General features: G+C 36.7%; 1 protein-coding gene across 3 annotated transcripts in view; it reads right to left on the bottom strand.

The window, feature by feature from the left end:
- Nucleotides 1-3,099: 3,099 nt before the first annotated feature.
- Nucleotides 3,100-20,532, bottom strand: part of TAB3 (TGF-beta activated kinase 1 (MAP3K7) binding protein 3) — a 44,777-nt gene continuing 27,344 nt past the window's right edge. Inside the window, exons 2-8 of one of the 3 annotated variants that reach the window (XM_069873437.1) lie at nucleotides 19,203-19,391; nucleotides 15,153-16,287; nucleotides 14,835-14,972; nucleotides 11,493-11,653; nucleotides 9,640-9,733; nucleotides 8,839-8,922; nucleotides 3,100-5,866 (exon numbers count right to left, since the gene is read on the bottom strand). In XM_069873437.1, coding sequence (XP_069729538.1) covers nucleotides 5,718-5,866; nucleotides 8,839-8,922; nucleotides 9,640-9,733; nucleotides 11,493-11,653; nucleotides 14,835-14,972; nucleotides 15,153-16,287; nucleotides 19,203-19,304 — 1,863 coding nt within the window. In that variant the 5' untranslated portion in view covers nucleotides 19,305-19,391 and the 3' untranslated portion in view covers nucleotides 3,100-5,717. Of the gene's footprint in view, nucleotides 5,867-8,838; nucleotides 8,923-9,639; nucleotides 9,734-11,492; nucleotides 11,654-14,834; nucleotides 16,288-19,202; nucleotides 19,392-20,532 lie in introns of all 3 variants that reach the window. The other 2 variants (XM_069873446.1, XM_069873429.1) reach the window with 2 other exon arrangements.

Raw genomic sequence — 20,532 nt, 5'->3', positions numbered from 1 at the left:
GACAGAATATTTTATAAACAAAACATCACCCCGGGAGAGGCTTTTGCAGGTCTAGCCTACAAAACAACCACAGATCCTCTATCTAAAAATTAATATAGCCTCTTCTCCAACAACTCCACAAGGTTTCCACAAAACACCAGATAAGCCACTTAATACACAGCAATTTGAGTCCAGCTGTTAAGTGAATTCAGTTCTTACCCAGCACTATGGATCATCTTTTCACTGATTAGAAGCAGCAGCACAATTCCTGGAACGCTTACCAGAGCACAAGACAAATCACCTCTCGAAGCACCACACGGTGTGGTGCTGTCAAACCCAGGCAATTCTCATGAATAAATCCGCTAGTTTCATGCAATTATTTCAGCAAGATAATCCTCCTCCTCGTGACATCAGGGAAACAACAACAAAGGAAACAGTGGCCACGGCCAGTTGTCAGATAGAGTACTTGGCTTCATGTGTTCTTTATTGGCATAATATATTTCAAAGACACCTTAACACTTTTAAACACTTCTTAAAGCTTGGAAATTTTAAATAAAAGTTTCAATTGCAATGGTTTCTAAAATGAAAAAAAAACTCTGAATGCTTGATTAAAGTACAAACCTATCCTGAAACTTGTATTATAAATACTTACATATGTTGGCTAACAAAAGCTCGAAACCAGAGTTGTCATAGGTTCGTTATACCAGAATGTGTTTAATGACTAAAACTGCATGTGAACAAAATACAGCTGTAGCTCAGCCATGGAGCTTTCAGTTTTAGATTATGGTGAGCTGAGATAATACAGATAATTGAGAAAACACATTAATAAAAAGAAATGGCCTCCACACCGATTCACACATTTCAAATTATCCACTCACTCCCAGAGTCAGTGCCTTTCTGTAAGAGGTTCTAGCAGAAGATGGGCTTTTGTAATCCAGGTACTCAACATCATCAAGGATAAGCAGGAATGCCAACAATCAAGACTACAAATAAAAAGTGATCACCTGCTATAGCAGGTAATGCTAATCCTTCAGTAAACACTCTGAACATCCTATGTTCTGTTTCTACACCAGAATCCGCACAGAATATCCACCATCTAAATGAGACTGCTGCTTATACAGACTGTCCACACTCGCAGTAGCAGGACTTGGACCCCAGTTCAATATTCAGCAATTGCCTAATAAGAATCATATTGATCACCAAAAAGAAAAGCCCACAAATCCTGAAACAGGATCAAGAGGAAGACTGTAACAATCACACTATGAAAGCTGTATTTTTCAAGTGTTTCCTACTACATACAAGAACAAATGCAGGATGTGATGTTTGCTTAGTTTTATTAATTTATTTTTGCAGGAATCTGCAACTTGGAGTATGCACTTTCTGGAGGTACCATGCATGCACAGCCTCTGAATGTTTTATACAATTTCATCTCTTAGTAATAAGTTCATTCACAGCATACACAAATCCAGAATGTAGACACCATATATACAGGATTAAACAAGATTGTGTCTTCTCTTTTAATGAAAAAAAATTTAACAGGGTTTCACACAGCAGGAAATATGGATTAGATACACTGGTGCCACCATAAATAAATAAGTTTCAAGAACACAGTTTTTTAAGATCGGTTTCAAAGGTACTGAAAATCCAGGACTATAATATTGCATTAACTCCACTGATTTCTGATTATTTAAAACCAAGAAAAAAAATACTTGCATCAATACTTATGGACATAAACAGTAATGAAAGCCCCAAATGAAGAAATATGGCAAAATTCAGTCATGGCTAGCTTCATATAATATTGACATCTGGAAACAAAACAAATGCAGCAGCACATAGAGACAGTACTGACTATGAGATGTGATATCTGTGCATGTCTTCTTTATTTATGGGATTTTGAGTCACTGTAGTACAGAGTACGTAAGTTCTGTGGTACCAAATAAGTTGATGAATTGTTTATGTCCAACTGTCCACTTCTTGTCAGGATAGTCTTTTTCACATTCTAGGGTATACCACTGAATTTTAAAACAAAAACAATCATCCTGATGACAAGCTTGTTTTTAACATATTTAATATTCTCACATTCTCTTTTTAAAACATTCTTTATTGTTTTTATTTTGTCCCCATTTCAACTCAAGTATTTTTATTTCAGTTTCAAGGGGTTTTACAATCAATATTAAATGTAAAAGTATTTAGAAATTGAAATAAGAGATGTATAACTGGGACAGATAAAGTAACTGAAAGTTTTTTTAAAAAAAAAATGTGATTTAGTAGCATATCATAATCAAAGTACTGAGACCAGCTCTTTTAAGAATTATTACACCTTTTCACCACACCTCCTATTTTTCAAGGGAAACACACACATACAACAGACACACAGATAGACGATTCAATCTGATCTAAGACTACATTTTACAAAGTACTTCCTTTTGCTTGCCTCCCGACTCCTTTCCTCTTCACCCAAACAAGGCTAAGAATTACATCAAATTAAAAGCAGATTCAAAGTCCAGGATTTCTTTTGGTTTACTACGTTTGGAATAATTTTCCACAAGCCCCACTCTAAATAAACTTTTAAAGAACTACAGTAGTATTCTATAATCAAAGGGAATTCATCTTAATAGCACAGTAAATATAAAATAAGCTTTATAAAATTTCAATGAACAGTGAAATAATTTTGAATATCTGAATGTCCGTTACAAACTCTACCACTTTAGTAGCATGGTTGAGGGAAAGCTCAGTCAATAAGGAAAAAAGGGAAAACACAAGTAGTGCATTAACTCAACACAATGGCATCAGCATCCCACCATTCACTCTCACACACACACAGAAGTTTTATACAATACAGTGCATTTTGTATGCCAGCTGACATTAGGGTTTTATGTGCATTCAATAAATATTACATAAACCAATCTTTTTGGCATAATCTAAAGTTCAGTTGGGGCGTGAATGGCATCACCTGCTTTCAGAAGGAAAATCGATCTTCCAATATTCCAAATACAATTTACAGTCTAACAAACTAAAAATATCCAAGCACCACGTAAAGTCTTTACTAGCAATGTTTGAGTATGGGCATTTGCAAGTAAAAATACAACAGAAGGGGTTTTTTTTGTTGTTTGTTTTGGGTTTTATACAAGCAACAAATGAGAATAATTAAAAAACCGGAGTAAAATAATTGGTATAAACAAATTCATTTGCAATTTATTGGCGCTCACTCAGTCTTCCAAGAAGTATCTTGCTGTTATAGCAGCCTTCCTTTTCTTCTGGTGAAGCTGCAACTAAGATTAGCAAATCTCCACTTATGGTCACTATAGTTCAGGGAATTTTTTGACTGTATGCATCTCCCCTCACACCTCCTCAAAAGTAGCATCTATTCTGTCTGAAAATGGCACAACTGTATGGATGTATGACATACCTACTCTCATTTGCTGACTGTCATTTCAGTTGCTATCATTCTGTAATTCCAGCAAAAACAAACGCTTCTAAAACTTCAACAGAAGTACAAATGAACAGAAAACTGAAATAGTACAAAAGCAAAGGCATCACAAAGAAAAGTCATGAAGTTACTGGTATTGTTTTGAGTAATTTGTTATACAGCTGGTAACAGCAATGGTGCTGCTTATCCTAAGCATGATGCTTCTGCTAATCTGTTTTCTAATTATTTCAGTTTTGTCACTGTCCACTTACATGAACCAAATCAATATTTGGCTTCTTACTTCATTTGACAGTAATTTTCTTTACCCCTTTCCACATGTGGAGGGAGGGAGGAAAGGAAAACTAGCTTGGATGCCTTTGACTTTATTTTGCTTATCAGTAGCACACTGATAGCTGGAGATCTCTTGGCTTCTTTAAAATGATGCTCAAGATTTAATAAGTGCAAGAACATATTGAAAAATGCCAGATAAAATAATAGTTCCTCATCTAAGATCACAATTTGATTTTCATCTTTTTACCTTTATAAGCTGCAGGGAGAGAAGACACCAGATTGAGCAATGCAGTCAAGATGAGTTTTCCTCCACACACCCCGTAGAAAAAGCTGCTTGATTTTAAATATGGATTCGGACACATGATTGTTCTACCACAGCTTAACATGTTCTCACACATCAAGTGAATTGTGGTAATTGACCATATGGATGTGGCTGCCATGAGCTAGGAACAATTTTACGTGAAGTAGATTAAATCTCTTCTGGTAAGGTTTAGCTAGCACATTTTGCCTCACAGTGGCAAAGTCAATTACCGTAATTCAGCTGATGTGCTTGGCTGTGTGTCTGAATCTTGATAAAAGTTATCCCATAAAAACTCAAATGCACTGTACCAGCTCCTGACCAGTACACAAGAACATCCTACTCAGTCACACAGTTGTGTAACAATCATTCAGCTGCCCAAACCCAAGTTCGATTTCACAAGTATTGAGTGCTTTATTACAGCAACCTGAAGTATTCAAACAAATTCAATCACCTTTATAATACAGTATTTCATACTCATAAAAGTACCAGTATGATATTCAGTTGCAAGTCTTGTGTTCTTCAGCCTACGGTAAATATTTCCTGACCAAAATAAAAAGAACACAGTGTGTAATTTCTCAGGATCTGGTGTCTGTTATTTTACACAGGCTGGTTTATTAACAACATACAAACAAACCTTTACTGAAGAGCTAATTGATTATTTTTCAGCTAACTTTGAACTAGGGCACAAAGTACCTTCTGTGCTGTAAACATCATGAATTCTTCACAAATTGGAAGCTGAGAAGGCCTAAGGAACTGGATACAAACTCTTCTCATACACAACCATGGCCAAGCTCAAGTCTTCCAACCCAAATTTGGAGTAGCCTGTTTGGCATATGTCACTGTGCTGCTACAGAGCACAGGCTTAGAAGACTGTTGTATATAAAAGCATATTTTAGCTTTGAAACACGACGGCCTAATGAAAGCATGCAGCAGTATTTTCATCCGTAATATGGTAGAATTCATTCTTAGTTTATTACCAGTGTTGACACAGCCAGGTGAGCACTGTACAAGCAAAAGGGATTGTAAAAAATTACCTCTGATTAAACTCTCTGTGACACTCATACAGTATCTCATTTAGTCACCTTAGGTTACTATTTCAAACAGCAATTTTTTGTAGACATAAGTTACCCTGAAAAAAAGCAGCAATTACAAATACCCTTCTCCTTTTTTTTTTTTTTTCAATACATTGCAAAATTTATTGTTGCATTTACCTGTCTTCTTTTCCAGTATTTTACAATCTAGAAGCACAGGGAGCCTTTGTTTTCCAGCTAGCTGTGGCCAGGTTAAGTCAGCTCTGGCTCTTCAGTTTTTCTGGTTAAGTGTAACATTTCACACCATTACCAAGAGTCCTATAATCTTTTTTTTTAAAAAAAAAAAACAAAAACCAAACAGATTTTCAGAGCCTCTAAGCAGTAACTATAACCACAGGACTAAACACCAGTAGTTATTTGCTTTCCTGTATACATTCTTCCCAACATTAATCCTTTTACATTTTCACGTTTCATTTTCTGCTTTGTTCACTGCAGTGGGATAAGAAAGAATTTCACCCTTAATTTATTTATTTTTAGTGCAGCACAAGCAGAAACATCTTAACACATTACTCCCACCCGTTGCAATATGAAGACTGTTGACTGGCAAAGGCCGGGCAGATGGACTGAAAGGTTCCCCATGTTTCCTTCTCCTACAGCAGTCGGCTTGAGAGCCTGTTTTTAACCCAATGCAGCCCCTTCCTGATTTTCAGGTGTATCGTGGCATTTCACACTGCTCACAGCGATTTAGCGCTGGGTGATTTAGAAAGGTGCAACTATCACAATTCCATGGAGCCCCTTCAAAGTCTTCATCTCTTGGCTGAGCCCGTGGAGTCTGTTTGGAGCTGGATTGATGCTCTAAAAAAAAGACAAAGGAAACATTTTTTTCTTATTTCAAGAGAGAAAGATGATAGGCAAGGCCTTACTACTGGTCTGTCCCCTCATTACACATTCCATCTTAAAATGAACACAGAAACCTTTCCACATAGTTAACATTAAAGGTCTTTCACTAAAGCATTTCTAATTCACTTTGTGAAATATTTATAATTAAAATATTTCCCTTCTGTAAAGAGTCATTTAACCATATACCATTAAAACCAAAAAGAGCATTTACCAGTGTTAGGTCACTGATACTGCTAAAGGTTTACTGGCTTAAAACATACTGAAAAGCTTGTTACTGGCACCGCAGCACCATCCTGTCATTCAAGGAATGACTTCACAGGTTTACATACAGCAGTCTATTACCAAATTTTAAATTCCAATAACCCTACTTTACCTCAAATGACAGACTACTTCTAGTAGTCTTCAAACCGTCTGACAGATGATACATTTTCTACATCTTTCTCTAGCATTTACCCAGGCTGAAGAAAAAAAATCAACATAAAAATAAAATGGTAGGCTTTTTTCAAAATAAGATGATTGGTTTTATTCTCGTTTTGCAGAAGGGATTGTATGTGTGTGTAGCAACACTATTAGTCTGTTTTCATTCATAATTCAGTATGTATGCAAATCACACATTAGGTAATAACCACAGGAAAACTACCACCACTACTTCAAGACAGTAGGATATCTACTAAATTAGACAAATACTCCTAGGATGTGGAAACACAGCATTTTATGATATGTTAATATTCAAAACAACGTTAACACACATACCTAGAAGATAAGGTTAAGGTATCCATCTGCTAAACATCTGCAGAACGGCTTAATTAAAAGAGAACTTCTGTTGTAAAAAAGGACTGCAATTTGTAATTCAAAGTGCACACCCTGCTGTCATCTGCAAAGACATCTAGCAGATGGCCGATGACGAAGTTAGTGCAAATAGTACTTATGTTTGTCTTCAGAGACATACTTAAAGAAAATAAAAGTAACCTCCTTGCTTAGATGTAAACCCTCTCCAGTCCAGAAGTTGCATAGTCACATTAACAGTGCTTAGCCTCAACAGACTCCTTCCAAGCAAGTACTGTGTGCACTGGTCTGCATTCATGTTGAACAGCTCGACAGCAGCAGAGAGCAGACACTGGTCTGCCCATGCCTTCAACGGCTGAATATTAAGGAAATTGGATTTTTTAAGAAAAAAAAAAATTTTGCCAACTCCATGTGAAAAGCCAAGCTAAGAAAAAAGTACACCAGCCCTTAATCTGATCTCCAATATGTTGACAGACAAAATCAAGAAGCCAGTCATAAAAGTCATACAAATCCTTACAAGATACTATCTTTCCAATTGACAAATAAAATCACTTATTTCATGTAAGTTTTGCACTTTTTTTTTTTTGCTTTGAAATAATAAATCAAATAGGCTAGCATAATTAAAAGAATCGCTTCTAGCATCATGAAGTAGCAGCGCTATAAATCAACGACATGACTACTGCAATTTAACATGAAATTTAACTCAGGCACCTGCCTTCATGCCACTGCTCATGTTGCTGCTCCTGTCTTTTCTGGACAATACCACCTATGCAGGAAAAATCCCAGTATTGTTTTTGTTTTGAACCACAAGCAGTTGTTCTGAAACTTCACTTTCTTTTAAATTTCCACATAGTACGCATTTTATTATATAAAATATATAAAATACTTGCTTCAAACAAGAGGGAAATATCTCCCTGTATGAATTCAAAATTCAATTGCAAAAAACTTTGTCAAATGCTTATCACCAACCAAAACTTACTTACAAAATTTGGATTTTCAAGCAGACTGTATGACTAGTGATTCAGCAGAGCGACCTCTTTTCCATTAACAATTTTAGTACATGCTAGCCACAGTAAGAGGAGACACAACAGTATAAACCCTACGACACACAACATTTTCAAAGAAATGCCCACTCCTTTGTTTCTATATCAGATCACAGGATCCCAGACTGGCTATTTCAGCAGTCCACGACATTTTTTTTTAACAGATTTCAGGAAGAAAAAAAAAAAAATGTCCAAAAATATGCAAGACAAAAGGTAGGATTGTGCTCCAAAATCACCACTACAGGGAGACGAGTTCAGAGAGCCACCTGGCCACTAGGTGTCTACTGATGGGGAGCTGACTCCCTCTGGGATGTCCTGACTGAATCGCCATAGGACAAAAACTGAGAATAAATACAGAGCTCCTGTAAGCATATAAAGCTTAAATGTCTTCAGCTGGATATGAATCCCAAGTACTATATGATTAGCACAGAGAATTTTAGAAACTAGTAGTGAACTTCTACAACAGTGTCCCACTCGTAACTTTGGACCAGCGTGTGGACGTGTGTTCTATCCTGGTCCTTAAAATGTCTGAAGCTCTTGCTGTACTAAAACTTCAGGGCTACTGTGAAATTCATACTCTGCACAAAAAAATAGGTAAACTGTGACCAGTCAAGTTAAAATATAAATGAAATATAAAAGCAAATTTTAAAAAGCTGCTGTGACCAATTAAACTTGCTTGAAAGATCCCAACTAAGCAATAAAACCCTAACAACACATATTAGAAGACGGCTAAAGAAACCTGAAGACACAGAGCTTTTAACCCAGAGGTATTCAAAAAACCCCAACTTAATTAGGAAGCTCAAGTTAACAGGTAAAACTTAGTATAGCTGCAACTGTTTTTCTAATAGTGAATAACAGTATTTACAAACATATTAACAAAACATTAATTTGCAACAACCTGCCTGACAAAACCAAGTTACAATCAGGATTACTGCACTTACATAAATGTGTTCTGGTTTGGTTTATACCTAGAGAAAAGTTGTAACAATTAGAATTGCTTCCTGTCATCACAGGGGCTTTAAAAATAAAAAAGGAGGGGGAGAGCGGAAAGCTTTCTCAATGCACATTAAGTAACCTAAAACTTGTTAGTTGACCTACCCTTTTTATATGGCTTTGGTGGCACAACAGGACCAGGCTCAATGTTATCGTAGAAGTTACATGTGGCTTTCGGGTCAAAGTTGCCTGTTAGAAAACAAAGAAAGTGCAACTCGGAGTTTATTTACATGCTCATGCCAACGTTACGAACACATCGAGGCTTCAGATTTTATATATCTTTTTATTGTGACATTATATATTAGCTTTTTCCTGAGCAGTCTTTTGTCACAGAATTTCAGTTTTGTGTTGATTCTAGTAATTTTTAGCAGGCTAAACCCATACTGAAGAATCAAGTCCAGCTCAATGTTGTGCTGCTTTCAAAATATGCGAAAATGCAAGTCTTTCTGTAGGACACATTCTTGGTAAAAAACGACTACACATTCTAATCTATTTGATTTTATTTACGCCAAGTTTCTGTCACAAAAAGTGGATTTTTAAATACCCAAGTAGATCTCTGTTTGCCAACTTCTTAGTTGTAAACTATAGGGGTTTTTTTTGGGCAGAGCCTTTATTAGCAAATGTTAATTTTTAAGTGAAGAACATTCATTAAGGAGCATAGGTTTTTTTAAATTAGCTCTTGACAAAGTCACTACTAAGTCATCATTTTCCTGGTAATGTAATTTATTTTGGCCAACAGAAATATCAGCAAGTCAAGTTTATCAGGCTGCAACTGAAAAATACACCTTTCAGAGATAAAGTGATATTGATAATCAAAACTGAACTTTAAAGAGTCCAAGAAGAATATCCACATTTAAGCACACACTATATTTAAATTATGTTTTTAAAAACCTATCAATTCTATACCTCTAGACTGAAGGAGATCAACTTCTTTCAGTGTACAGTCAACATTTATCTGGAGCTGTCTGTTGAGGCTTCTCAATCTGGTCATTTCCTCAGGCTAGAAAGAAACAACCCAAAATAGAAATTGTGGGAAAGTCAGCATCTTATCTGACACAGAAACAACATTGCTGTATCTTTGTTAACAGCTTTATTAGAAACTGATTGTAGGTAAGGCACTGAAAAAAACAGCCAAGATTCCACTGTCCTCCCTACCCATGTTTATTCCCTAAAAAAAAAAAAAATAAAGAAAATCTCCCATTGGCAGCTGAGGATGAAAACAAGCCAAACCAACAAAAATGAACAAGAAAAGATAACTGACCTCGAGTTGATAAAATCATACACCTTATAAAATTCCGTATAAATTCATGACCTGCTACATGAGTTTACATCAAGACAATCAAGAAACAGAATACAAGCTGCATTTAATATTATTGATTACACACAAATAAGATCAGCAGTTTATTTATTTGCATGACTCCAAGGAGTCCAAACTTGTCAAATTTTCTAGCCTAGCATATTTAAATTGTTCCAATACTGTCAGACATTAGTTACTCTTAACAGAATAATCAGGTATTTAGGTCTATGTAATTGCATACCATTAAGTAACCCCAAGTTACTGGAATACAAAGTGTTCTTAATGCTAGCAACAGTGATTATCAACATGTATGTAGGAATAACTATCCTATGCTGGGATACATTTCAGCATCACAGACAATTGCAAAATCACAGAATGTTTGAGGTTGGAAGGGACGTCTGAAAGTCATGTGGTCCAACCCCTCTGCCCAGATGGCAGACAGCTTGTAAGTATCTCCAAGGATAAAGACTCCACAACTGCTCTGGACAATCAGTGAACCACACAGTAAAACAAAGTGTTTCCTGAAGTTCACAGAAAACCTCCTGTGTGGCAATCTGTGCCCGTTACCTCTCGTCTTGTCACTGGGCACCACTGAAAAAAGCCACACTCAGTCCTCTTTGCATCCTCCCTTCAGGTATTCATATATATTAAGATCCCCCATAACCTTCTCTTCTCCAAGCTGGGGAGTCCTAGCTCTCTCAGCCTGTCCTCACAGGAGAGATGCTCCAGACCCTTACTTATCTTTGTGGCCCTTCACTGGACTCTCCAGTATGACCATGTCTCTCTCATACTGGGGAGTCAACTCCTGGACACTATACTCCAAGTGTGGCCTCGCCAATGCTGAACAAAGGGGATGGGCAACCTCTCTCCCCAGCTGATGAATTCACTTATCAGAGCCGTACATATATTTGGGCTAGAATCACTTGCAGGTTGAAGTCACACAGATGGGAAGAATCAACACGGAAAAGATGAGAGGTGCCAACTATTCGAGCCAATACCACTGCCAAAAAGTTACTTGGCACATGCTGCACTTAACAAAAGGCAAACGTCTATGAGATGCAACTACTCAAACAACAAAATCTCTCAATACAACAAATAACTTCTTAAGAAAACATGAAACCTTGCTACATGAACACTAAGCTGTACACAGCTCAGCTCTTTAAACACACCTGGCCATACACCATTATGGGTTGTTAGGAAAGTAACTGTCTATTCAGTTCTGTGGTCCAGAAAAGCCCATGTATAGGAGCTCCAGAAATTCCACTGTGAGCATGAAGAAAGGTGGACATATACATGATTCCTAAATAACAAGAACTGGTTTACAACAAGCCAAGAACTTACAAAAAGTAATCTCCAAATTCTGAAGAATTTATATTCAAAAATATTTTCTGTAAAATAATTTAGTTGATGAAAACATAAAAAAAAATTGTATCTTGAATTAAAATACTAACAAATCGCTTACTGTTGGAATTGCAGTTGTACAGCTAACTCTTCGAAGCCTCCTCTGCATTAGATCATGCTCCATACCATTGACTTCGGCTTTCAGGCGTTCAAGCTCCTCTTTCTCAAGCTTCAGTTCCTTTGCTAATCTCTCCATCCTTGCTCGTTGATGTAACAACAAGGCTAATGTTTTACATGGAAGAAATAGTTACTACCACAGAAAAAACTGGGAAAATAAATTCTTAACTTATGCGTAAGATTCATGAGTGACCTTTCTGGAAAAAAAAAAACGTGATTATAAACATGCAGCCAAATATCAGTGTGAAGATGCTTTCATGCCAAATGAACTACAATTTAGAACAAAGTTCTTCCAGTATAAGAACACATTTTAGGCAGTAACTTGGAGTTGATATTACCATTTTGGTCAAAGCTTCTTTTTTGCATTTGGTCTTTCTCGTCTCAAAAATACAAAGGCACCTGTACAAGGAGACAGCTTCTCTGGATGAAACAGCAACCTAGTTATATTAAAACTGATCTGACAAAACACAAAATAAATACCAGAGGTAAGATCAGAAGGTAACATGCTTCATATCTGCAGCTCGATATAAGCTGACGCACTAGCCTTGATACATTAGCCAAATGTCAGTCCTGAATTGCTTTCTTTTTTTACTTCCATTAGTGATTATGCTATAATAACTAAGTAATCTTGGCTTTTCAGAGAGTATTGCAATTCTCAATACTGGAAGTTCCCCAGTGCTCAAAGACAATACTATAGAACTACAATAAAACAGACTAGAGAATCCAGAAAAAAAAAAAAAAGTGGAGGCAATTCAGGTGCTTCAGAGTCTTTAATTCTACAACAGAGCTGATTTGCTGTTCCCTAACCTCTCACTGCTGTTAATAATTCTCTCATATTTTTGCCATGGTACTGAGATCTATGACTCAGCCACAATCTGATGCTGAGCTCCCAGAGCAGCCAAAGAATTTTGACTAGCTAGAAAATAATATTCAGTTTCAGCAGGAAGACTGTTCCTCAGTATTTCATCATGATGTCAGGTTCATCAGTGTGATGCTTAGCACTTTAATCAGGTAAAACCAGCTAGATCAGAAAGTCTACTAGGACAGAAGAAAAAAAAAAAAGAAGAAAAAATAGAAATTTGCTGTGGGCATTCAGGCAATCACACTGCTCACATAATAAAGGTCCAGCAAACTGTTGAAATGAATGAAGACATTGCAGAATCTGTAAAATGCCATTTCATACAAAGTAGAAGCCAACACCTGCCCTTTTCTTCACTCCTATTCAACAGGGACAAAGAAAAAAAAACCACAAAATCTCAATAATATATACATACTAACCAAAAAAAAGTTAGAAAAATAAGCAACAATATGACACAGCTTACTGGGGTAAGACAAGAAAAGAAAAGTCAGGAGCACAGCAATGACAGTTTTTTTACCAGAATTCAGTATTCCGTGCAAATATGTAGCACTACACTTTTGATTTTGTATGGATCCACCACTTCACGGTCAAAGAATAAACACTGAAAATCCTATCAAAAAATAACATCAGATGTTTGCACCAGTATTACTGAAAAACCTGTTATCTACTTTCTGAAGTAGCATAAATCATCTGAGTAGAATTTAAGAGATCAGAAAATTTTGGGAAGAAAAAAAAAGTACCAATACCAGGCTGTATGATTTTCCACTCCTACTATCAAAACTTGCCTTTGCGCGACTCCTCCAATTTAACATCTGATATGACTACACTACATAGCTTTGCATTATACTCTTGTTCAACTCAAACATGATTCAGGCTGCAAAGAAACAGTGGAAGTACAGAGACAAGAATGGATTTTTGGTAGCACTTCACAACGGTTCATATTTGAAAGGAAATTAAACAAATTTGTTCCCTATATTAAGCTGTTAAATATACTCTTCTTTTTAGGACTCCTTTGTGGTAGTAAAGAATATAATGTTCATTCTTCTACAATTTACTTCTATCAGGAGTCAGAGTTCAGCAATATCAAAGGCTATAATAAAGTCCCAGCTGTGGCAGATACTGCCACAAAAGCAGATACACCAAAATAGCAGTTTTATTGGTTTTATTTTCCATATACACAAATCTAGTCAAAGATACAAAGGCAAAACCAGATTTCTACATTTCAGAACATGTTTTTCTCAGTTATGTGAAGCTACTTATTGTTTTCTCAAATAACTGACAACCTTTAATGAAGCCATATTAGGAACACTAGCAAACAATGCATATGACCTAAGAGTTACAGATCTATTAGCATTCGTCTCTCTAAATAACATTTCCAATTGGGCTTACCAGGTACAGAACAGCTCTTTCTCGATGAGTTAGAATAGCTCAAAAGACACAAAGCAAGTAAGAAATCAAGAACTACAGGGTAGCATTAAAACCATTATTTTAGCTTTCCAGAAGGAGCAGTGGAGGAAGACTCCTCTTTTCCAAACACAAATTCAGAAACAAAGCACGTTCTTCAAATTGCTGCTGATTATTATTCCATCACCACCCCAAATGATTAGTTTAAAAGCTTGTAGACAGATTAATTTGTTCAATTTTAAATGTTTCATACCTATAAAGTAGTTGCTTTGAGAAAAGCAGTTTTCAGATGAAGACTAGATTTTACTATTTATTTTTCTTTTACATAATTCTTCATTTATACATAGCATTAAGACTATGTCTTATCCCTATACAGCAGAACAGACATACTACAATTTGCCTGCAAATCTCTTCCTTCTCTTTGAAAACTCTAAGTGGAAGAGGTGAAGTTTTGATAAAGATCTTCAAAACAATTATTGTAACACCTTTCAACACAAAAGTATGATTTGTACTGACATCCAAAATAATTTCAGCTGCAATCCTACTTCTCTCTCCTCTTTCACTTAATACTCTTCAAACTAAACTAAATAAATTGGATTCAAATTCCCTGCAAAAGTTAATGCTTCACTTTTTTTAAAGTATCCAAGTAAGAAACAAATACAAAAAATAACAAAAGCCACATGTAAATTTATGACATATTTCTTCGATGAATAATTTCCAAACCGAACACACATTATATTAACAAATCAATTGCTTATGTTAGCTGTTTCTTTTCTGGTTTCTTTTAAAAAGTTCCCCTAGCATCAAAAGCATAGCAACTTTAAGAACCTCAGAAATTCGTTATGCATTAGACTGAAATTTGGCCAAGTTTTTTAAAAATCAGAAGAAACTCTCTCATCAGATCATTTTTGGTGCAATTTCTATTCTTTTCTGTACATATCCAAAAATTCTTACTTAGTGAGTAGCAAAATCAAACCGAAACTGCATTTTGCAGTAATGCAATTTGTAGGGTGAAACATTTACCTTGAGTGTAAGCATAGTCGTCTGATCCAGAACTAGAACTTCTCTGATACTTATGGCTTCCTTTTTCTCCTCCGGATCCTGGGATTACAGAAATAGGCTGAATAGGTTCTGGTGCTGCAGAACGCTCTTCTTGGTCCACTAAATTTAAAAGATTCTCAGTCGGTGCTCGACCTACTGTGATTTTAAAAATGGTTGGGTTTGGCTGAGATACCATTACCCGAGGAGACTGTGTTGGTGCACCCGTAGGTCCAGTTGGTTGCGTGTAGGTAATATATACTGGATTAACACTAAATGGAGGTTTGGGCTGACCTGACATACCTCTTGATGGAGAGCTTGAAGGAGGAGTAGTGGCTGTATACAGCGAGTGCTGGTTTCGTTGAGATGGTTGATTACTTATTGGTGAAGGACTTCTGTTCATTGCAGTCCCAGGTCTTTGCGGTGGCTCAACTGTAATTTCTATTTTATTCATAGAACCTTTGGATAAACTAGGTCCAGCAAAAGGAGGAAGATACGATACAGAGTGACTGCCTTGTTTTTGAAAAGTCTGGGATGCTTGCTGATATGGATGGGGTGGGACAGTTGAAGGACTAGGAGGCATGAAAACATGTGAACTCTGATGACCCAACTGAGAAGGTTGAACTTGGTGTTGGGGAGAGCCAAAGGGAGAGGGACACTGAGATGTTGGTGGTGATCGAAAAGCTGACTGAGGGATTTGGGGTTGTTTAGGAGAATACTGAGAAGGTTGATAGTTCTGTTGATGTGGATACACAGGTAGAGGACGAGGAGTATAATGTGGAACTGGGCCCTGTGGCGATGAATGCCACTGTGTATTCTGAGGAGTCTGTCGTCCTGAAGAACTTTGAGATGTTTGTCTTATATAAATAGAGCCAGGAGTCCCATAAAGATTGCTTGGAATCTGTGGAAGAATTTGTAGAGCTCTGGGTACACTCTGTCCAGAGGGGAGGTTTTGTGATACTGTAACAGTAATGGGATTTGTACTGTACCGAGGTATGTGCATATACGTGGGAGGAGGGCCTTGCATAGCAGACGTGTTCATTCCTTGTTGTATGGAAGATGGCTGAGGAGGTGGCTGTGGAGGAGGAGTAGCTGCATTTCTATTCTGGTCATTCATGAAAAATGGATTGTAACTAGGAGAAGCTGCCACAACAGCAGGAGCAGAATGTGGTTCTTGAACTAAGCATATCAGCTGTTTACCTGCCGTGCGTTGTGGATCAATATGTCCATCGCTTGAACTGTGTACCAGTGTACGACCACCATTAAGTTGAGCTCCATCCCCTGCATGATAGCTGGTATGAGGATGAATACCCAGATTAATGTGCAAAAGGCTATTTCTATTCATTCTGGTGTCATCAGGGCTATGGTACTCCATATACAAGTATTTGTTGCTCTCCTGTGCGAGGGCGCGACAACAGGCATCTAGGTTGTTGTTGTGCTAGGAGTAAGAATGGACACAATGTCAAACAGAAAAAGAAAAAGAGGTTGCTCAGCGTTCAACAATCATTCAACTGAAGCTGCAATCAAGCCTAGCTTGAACACAACAAGGGATAGCACACAAATTTTGACATAAAGGTAATACCTTCTAGGTCACAGTGTGCAAGCAGTACACAGCTCGCATACTACCTAGCAAAAAGCTATGGTAACACTAGCTACAGTAGGCCTACTAGAAATCAAGTCCAGTTTGGGAGAAAGCACTGGTTAGACACCTTGGCATCTTCTTCAAGGAACAGGAATGTACAATAAACTACTTCTAATGACAACACAAATAAAACTAAAATAGATCAAAATTGGGAAGTTGAAACAGAAAGGCAGATGGCATTTTATTGTTTACCTGAGTGTTTACTGTTTTCACTTTTACTTTACTGTTTACTTGAGTATTTCTCTTTACCTGGATGTTTAAAACCCCTACATTTTAAACAAGGTTCTCTTGGTAGAACAGAATTAAGTCAGAATAAGTTTTGCTTGAAAAAGTACTGGTAATTCCATAAACCTTATAACTCTGACATAATTTCAACTTCCTTCACGAATTTCAAGCTCTAGGTTAAAAAAAAGTTTTATTCATACATGAGAAAGGAAACCAAATAATACTTGTAAATGTTTGATTTGTTCTGTAGTGCCAGCAGCTGAAACTATACAGATAAATCAGGAGATAAATCAGAAGTACAGTGGGGAAATCCCCTCTCGTCCTTCTCAATATTCCTTTTAGCTTAATCTAGTCTTGTTAAAAGAATGACAAAAATGACAGCTTTTCCAAAAGAGTAAATTCACTGGAAAGAATTCCAGGTTGTGGATGAGTTTTTTTTCCTCCCCCATTTGCTATACAACAACCTATATCGGCCGTGGTTCAATTTTTAATTTAAAAATTCAGTTAAAGAAAAAAAAAAAACAAACACACTTTACAGCAGCACTACATCTGGCCCTCAGCTCCCTAACTTTGTTACATGAGATCCAAGACTGGTACCTTCTGTGACACTCAGCCTCTCCTACCAGAACAAGTGCATACATAGTTATATATACACACATCCCTCTGCCTTCCTTAGTATGCCAAGACTGCCATTCTAAGGAATACATATTAATAACGGTTTCAATTCTATTTTAAACACTATCACTATATAAAGTCTGTATACAAGTGGCCTTGCAATACAATTTGCAACAGCCTAACCAGCTAGTTGAAAATTCAGTTTTATATTTTTTCTAAAGGACTGATACCCAGTCAGTCTTACTAGTAAAGTGAAGATAACCTTTGCAGAACTTCATATGATTTCACTATCAGATGTACCTACATTTTCAACATCGTGTCATCTGAAGACTTGTTATGGACATGACAGAAAACAGAAGAGTAGAACACACAATTGTGTATGGCTCTCACTCTGTGGATGCTTCTCTCTGACAACTTCCCTTTCATGACAATATGCCCTTCTAGACACCAATGGTCAATGGGAATATACAGACATATCACAGGAAAATTTGAAACCAGAACATGTAAGAAACAGACCCTATAATAACCAGCACTACCATGCAAGATAGCAGTCTCTAAAAAGTTAACCACTACCATCAGCCATTCGTCATCTAATCAGGACTTCATAAAGGCAGTCCTCAGCTTTCTTAGGTCATTTTACCAGGCTGGAGGCAGGACAAGCCCTAATCTGCTTTTCTCAGGGTATAGAATATATATGTTATTTCAAGGCGCCCTCTTTTTAATAGGTCCAAAATTCACATTGGTTTAAACCTAGAGCATGCATTGCAATAGCTTAATGGAAACTGCTTCACATATCTTAAAACAAATACAAAGGAGGTTTGGAAACAAATATTACACTTAAAAAAAAAATGACAGATATTTGTAATGTAATGCTAACTAAGTATCCAGAACACTGTGTTAAAGATACAGAACAACACATACTTCTACAGCATTAGGGGATTTTTAATTTTATCAGTTTAGGATGTCTATGACTTCAACATACTTCATCAAAGCTATTATGTACTTAACAGTAGAGAAGAGATGACTGTCAGGATAAGTAAAGTTTTATACGGTAGGGTTTCCCCTGCTTTGCATTCGTCTGAAAGCAATTAATTTTTATTTGTATTATTTAGAAGGCAAAAATTACAGCCAGTTCTAAGTAAACCTACTCTCTTTCAGGGAAAGGCAGGATGCAAATACAGCTTTAGCTACTTTGATGTGCAGCAATTTATCACATTAAGTTCCACCTAGCCACAATTGTACAAGGCCAAACCAGATCTAACATGCTTCTATTCCACTCCTGGTTCTTCCTGTTAATGGAAGGTAATCTCAAATGACAAGGACTTTAAAATATGATTATGTGTAGTCACTTATTAACATTTCCAATTTCTGATTTAGATGAAAGTGGAAGAAAGAAATGGAAAGGGAAGGGCAGGAGAGGTAGGGTAAGAACTGGCATCTGACTTGGAAACAATGAAGTGAAAATAAACCTTTGGATAGCTGTGACAAAAAGATGCTCCAAAGACAGAAAACCCTTAGATTCCTAGCCAAAGGCAGTTCCTCATCTTGAAACAAGGAGTCATTGCTTGCTAAAATCTCCTCCAATGTATGTATGTTATATATGTAGCCATCGTCAATAATCATCCAATCAGCCACTTCCCTTATCCTCTGCATGCATACAGTCACAGCTTGTACGTAAACCCCTCCAAAAACCTAAGTAAGGAACGATAAAATCTTTGTACATAAAAGACCAAACAAAAATGCAAGCAGTGGAGTCTTCCACCCTTTCAAAATAAGAATGAAAAAATCTATGCTCCATGTATACTACCGAAAAGAATACTACAAAATACTACAAAAATAAAATACATACTTCTAAAAACTCTTTACCATACCTGAAGCATGCACTGAGATACCACCCCTTCAGGTATCTCAGGGAAACGTTGTCGGAGATCATGGAGTACCTGCATGTCAAGTTGTTGACTACCCTGCGCCATGCCAGACTGATGATGTTCCAGATTACCAAAAAATGGAAGTCAACAGGCCTTCCAATGGTTATGGTCTTCTGAGGCTTCTGGCATTTTCTGTAAAAAATAAAAACACATTCAATTGTCTTTTAAGCCATCACAACAACTTTGCTTCCTTCCCTAGCTGTGTGTATATAAGAATTACTGTATTATATTTTTGGATCTAGAAATCAAGAGAAACAACGGCTCAAATACAAGACTGGGAATCATGTTTCAAATTCTAATATTAAAATATTTAACATATCACAGATATACCTACATGGCATGTCACTGCAATGTGCTAGTTCAGGTCTTTACACAGTGCCACTGTGATACTTTGTAAGCATAATTTAAATTAACCTGAACCGCATAAAATGGAACTGTTACATATTTACTCCCAGCGAAATTCTGAACAGGTTACAGAAAAGTCTGAAATTACCACAAAGCATGCATGTCTTTGTTATTTACAACATGCTAGAAATAAAATAACAGGGTGGAAAACTAAGTAGCACAATTACCCAAAAATACTCCTCTAGTAATAGGGCACAAACCCTTTCTTCTTTACATCACTACAAATCCAAGACGTTGGAAACAGTTTTTGTGAAACAGCGTTAAACAGAATGTAAAGAGTTCTTCTTAGGATTATCATAAGTATTCAAGATTTTTTGTAATGCACCTTTTTTATTCATACTAACATGATTAGTGACCAGAAAAAAACCTCCATCCATTTCCAGACTCTTCTATTCAACAGCAAAAATATTCTATCTGACCTTCAATGCCCAAAGACTACTAGAAAGCAAATACAGTCTGAGTCAACATATGCTTGTCATTTCTGGCTCATGCTCACAGCAATGATCAAAAGGTAGCTAAGTCTACCTAAAGATGCACAAAGACTTTGCATGAATGTGGTGTGTGACACAACTCCTGTAACACATCTATTATTCCTTAGCTTCAAAAGCCTTTCCAACATTACTACTCTGGTAATGAAAGTCAGATACCAGCAGCGTTGGTGTTCAAGTAACATCTGAGTTACTCCAAGTCCCAAATTTAAATCATGCTTATCTCAGCCTCGCTGCAATTGTGGGTGTAACATAGTAAAGGTATTCCAGTCAGCTTTCACTTGTTAGCTCAACTTCTAATAGCAGTTCAGAGCAGCACAACTGATCGGCACAAACATATGTATTTTAACGCACCAATAAATTCCAACAGTTTCCTATAT

Source organism: Phaenicophaeus curvirostris, chromosome 1 (genome assembly GCF_032191515.1).
Source record: "Phaenicophaeus curvirostris isolate KB17595 chromosome 1, BPBGC_Pcur_1.0, whole genome shotgun sequence".
Lineage (NCBI taxonomy): Eukaryota > Metazoa > Chordata > Aves > Cuculiformes > Cuculidae > Phaenicophaeus > Phaenicophaeus curvirostris.
The sequence above is the reverse complement of the archived record's forward strand: the minus strand, read 5'-3'. Positions and strand labels throughout refer to the sequence as shown.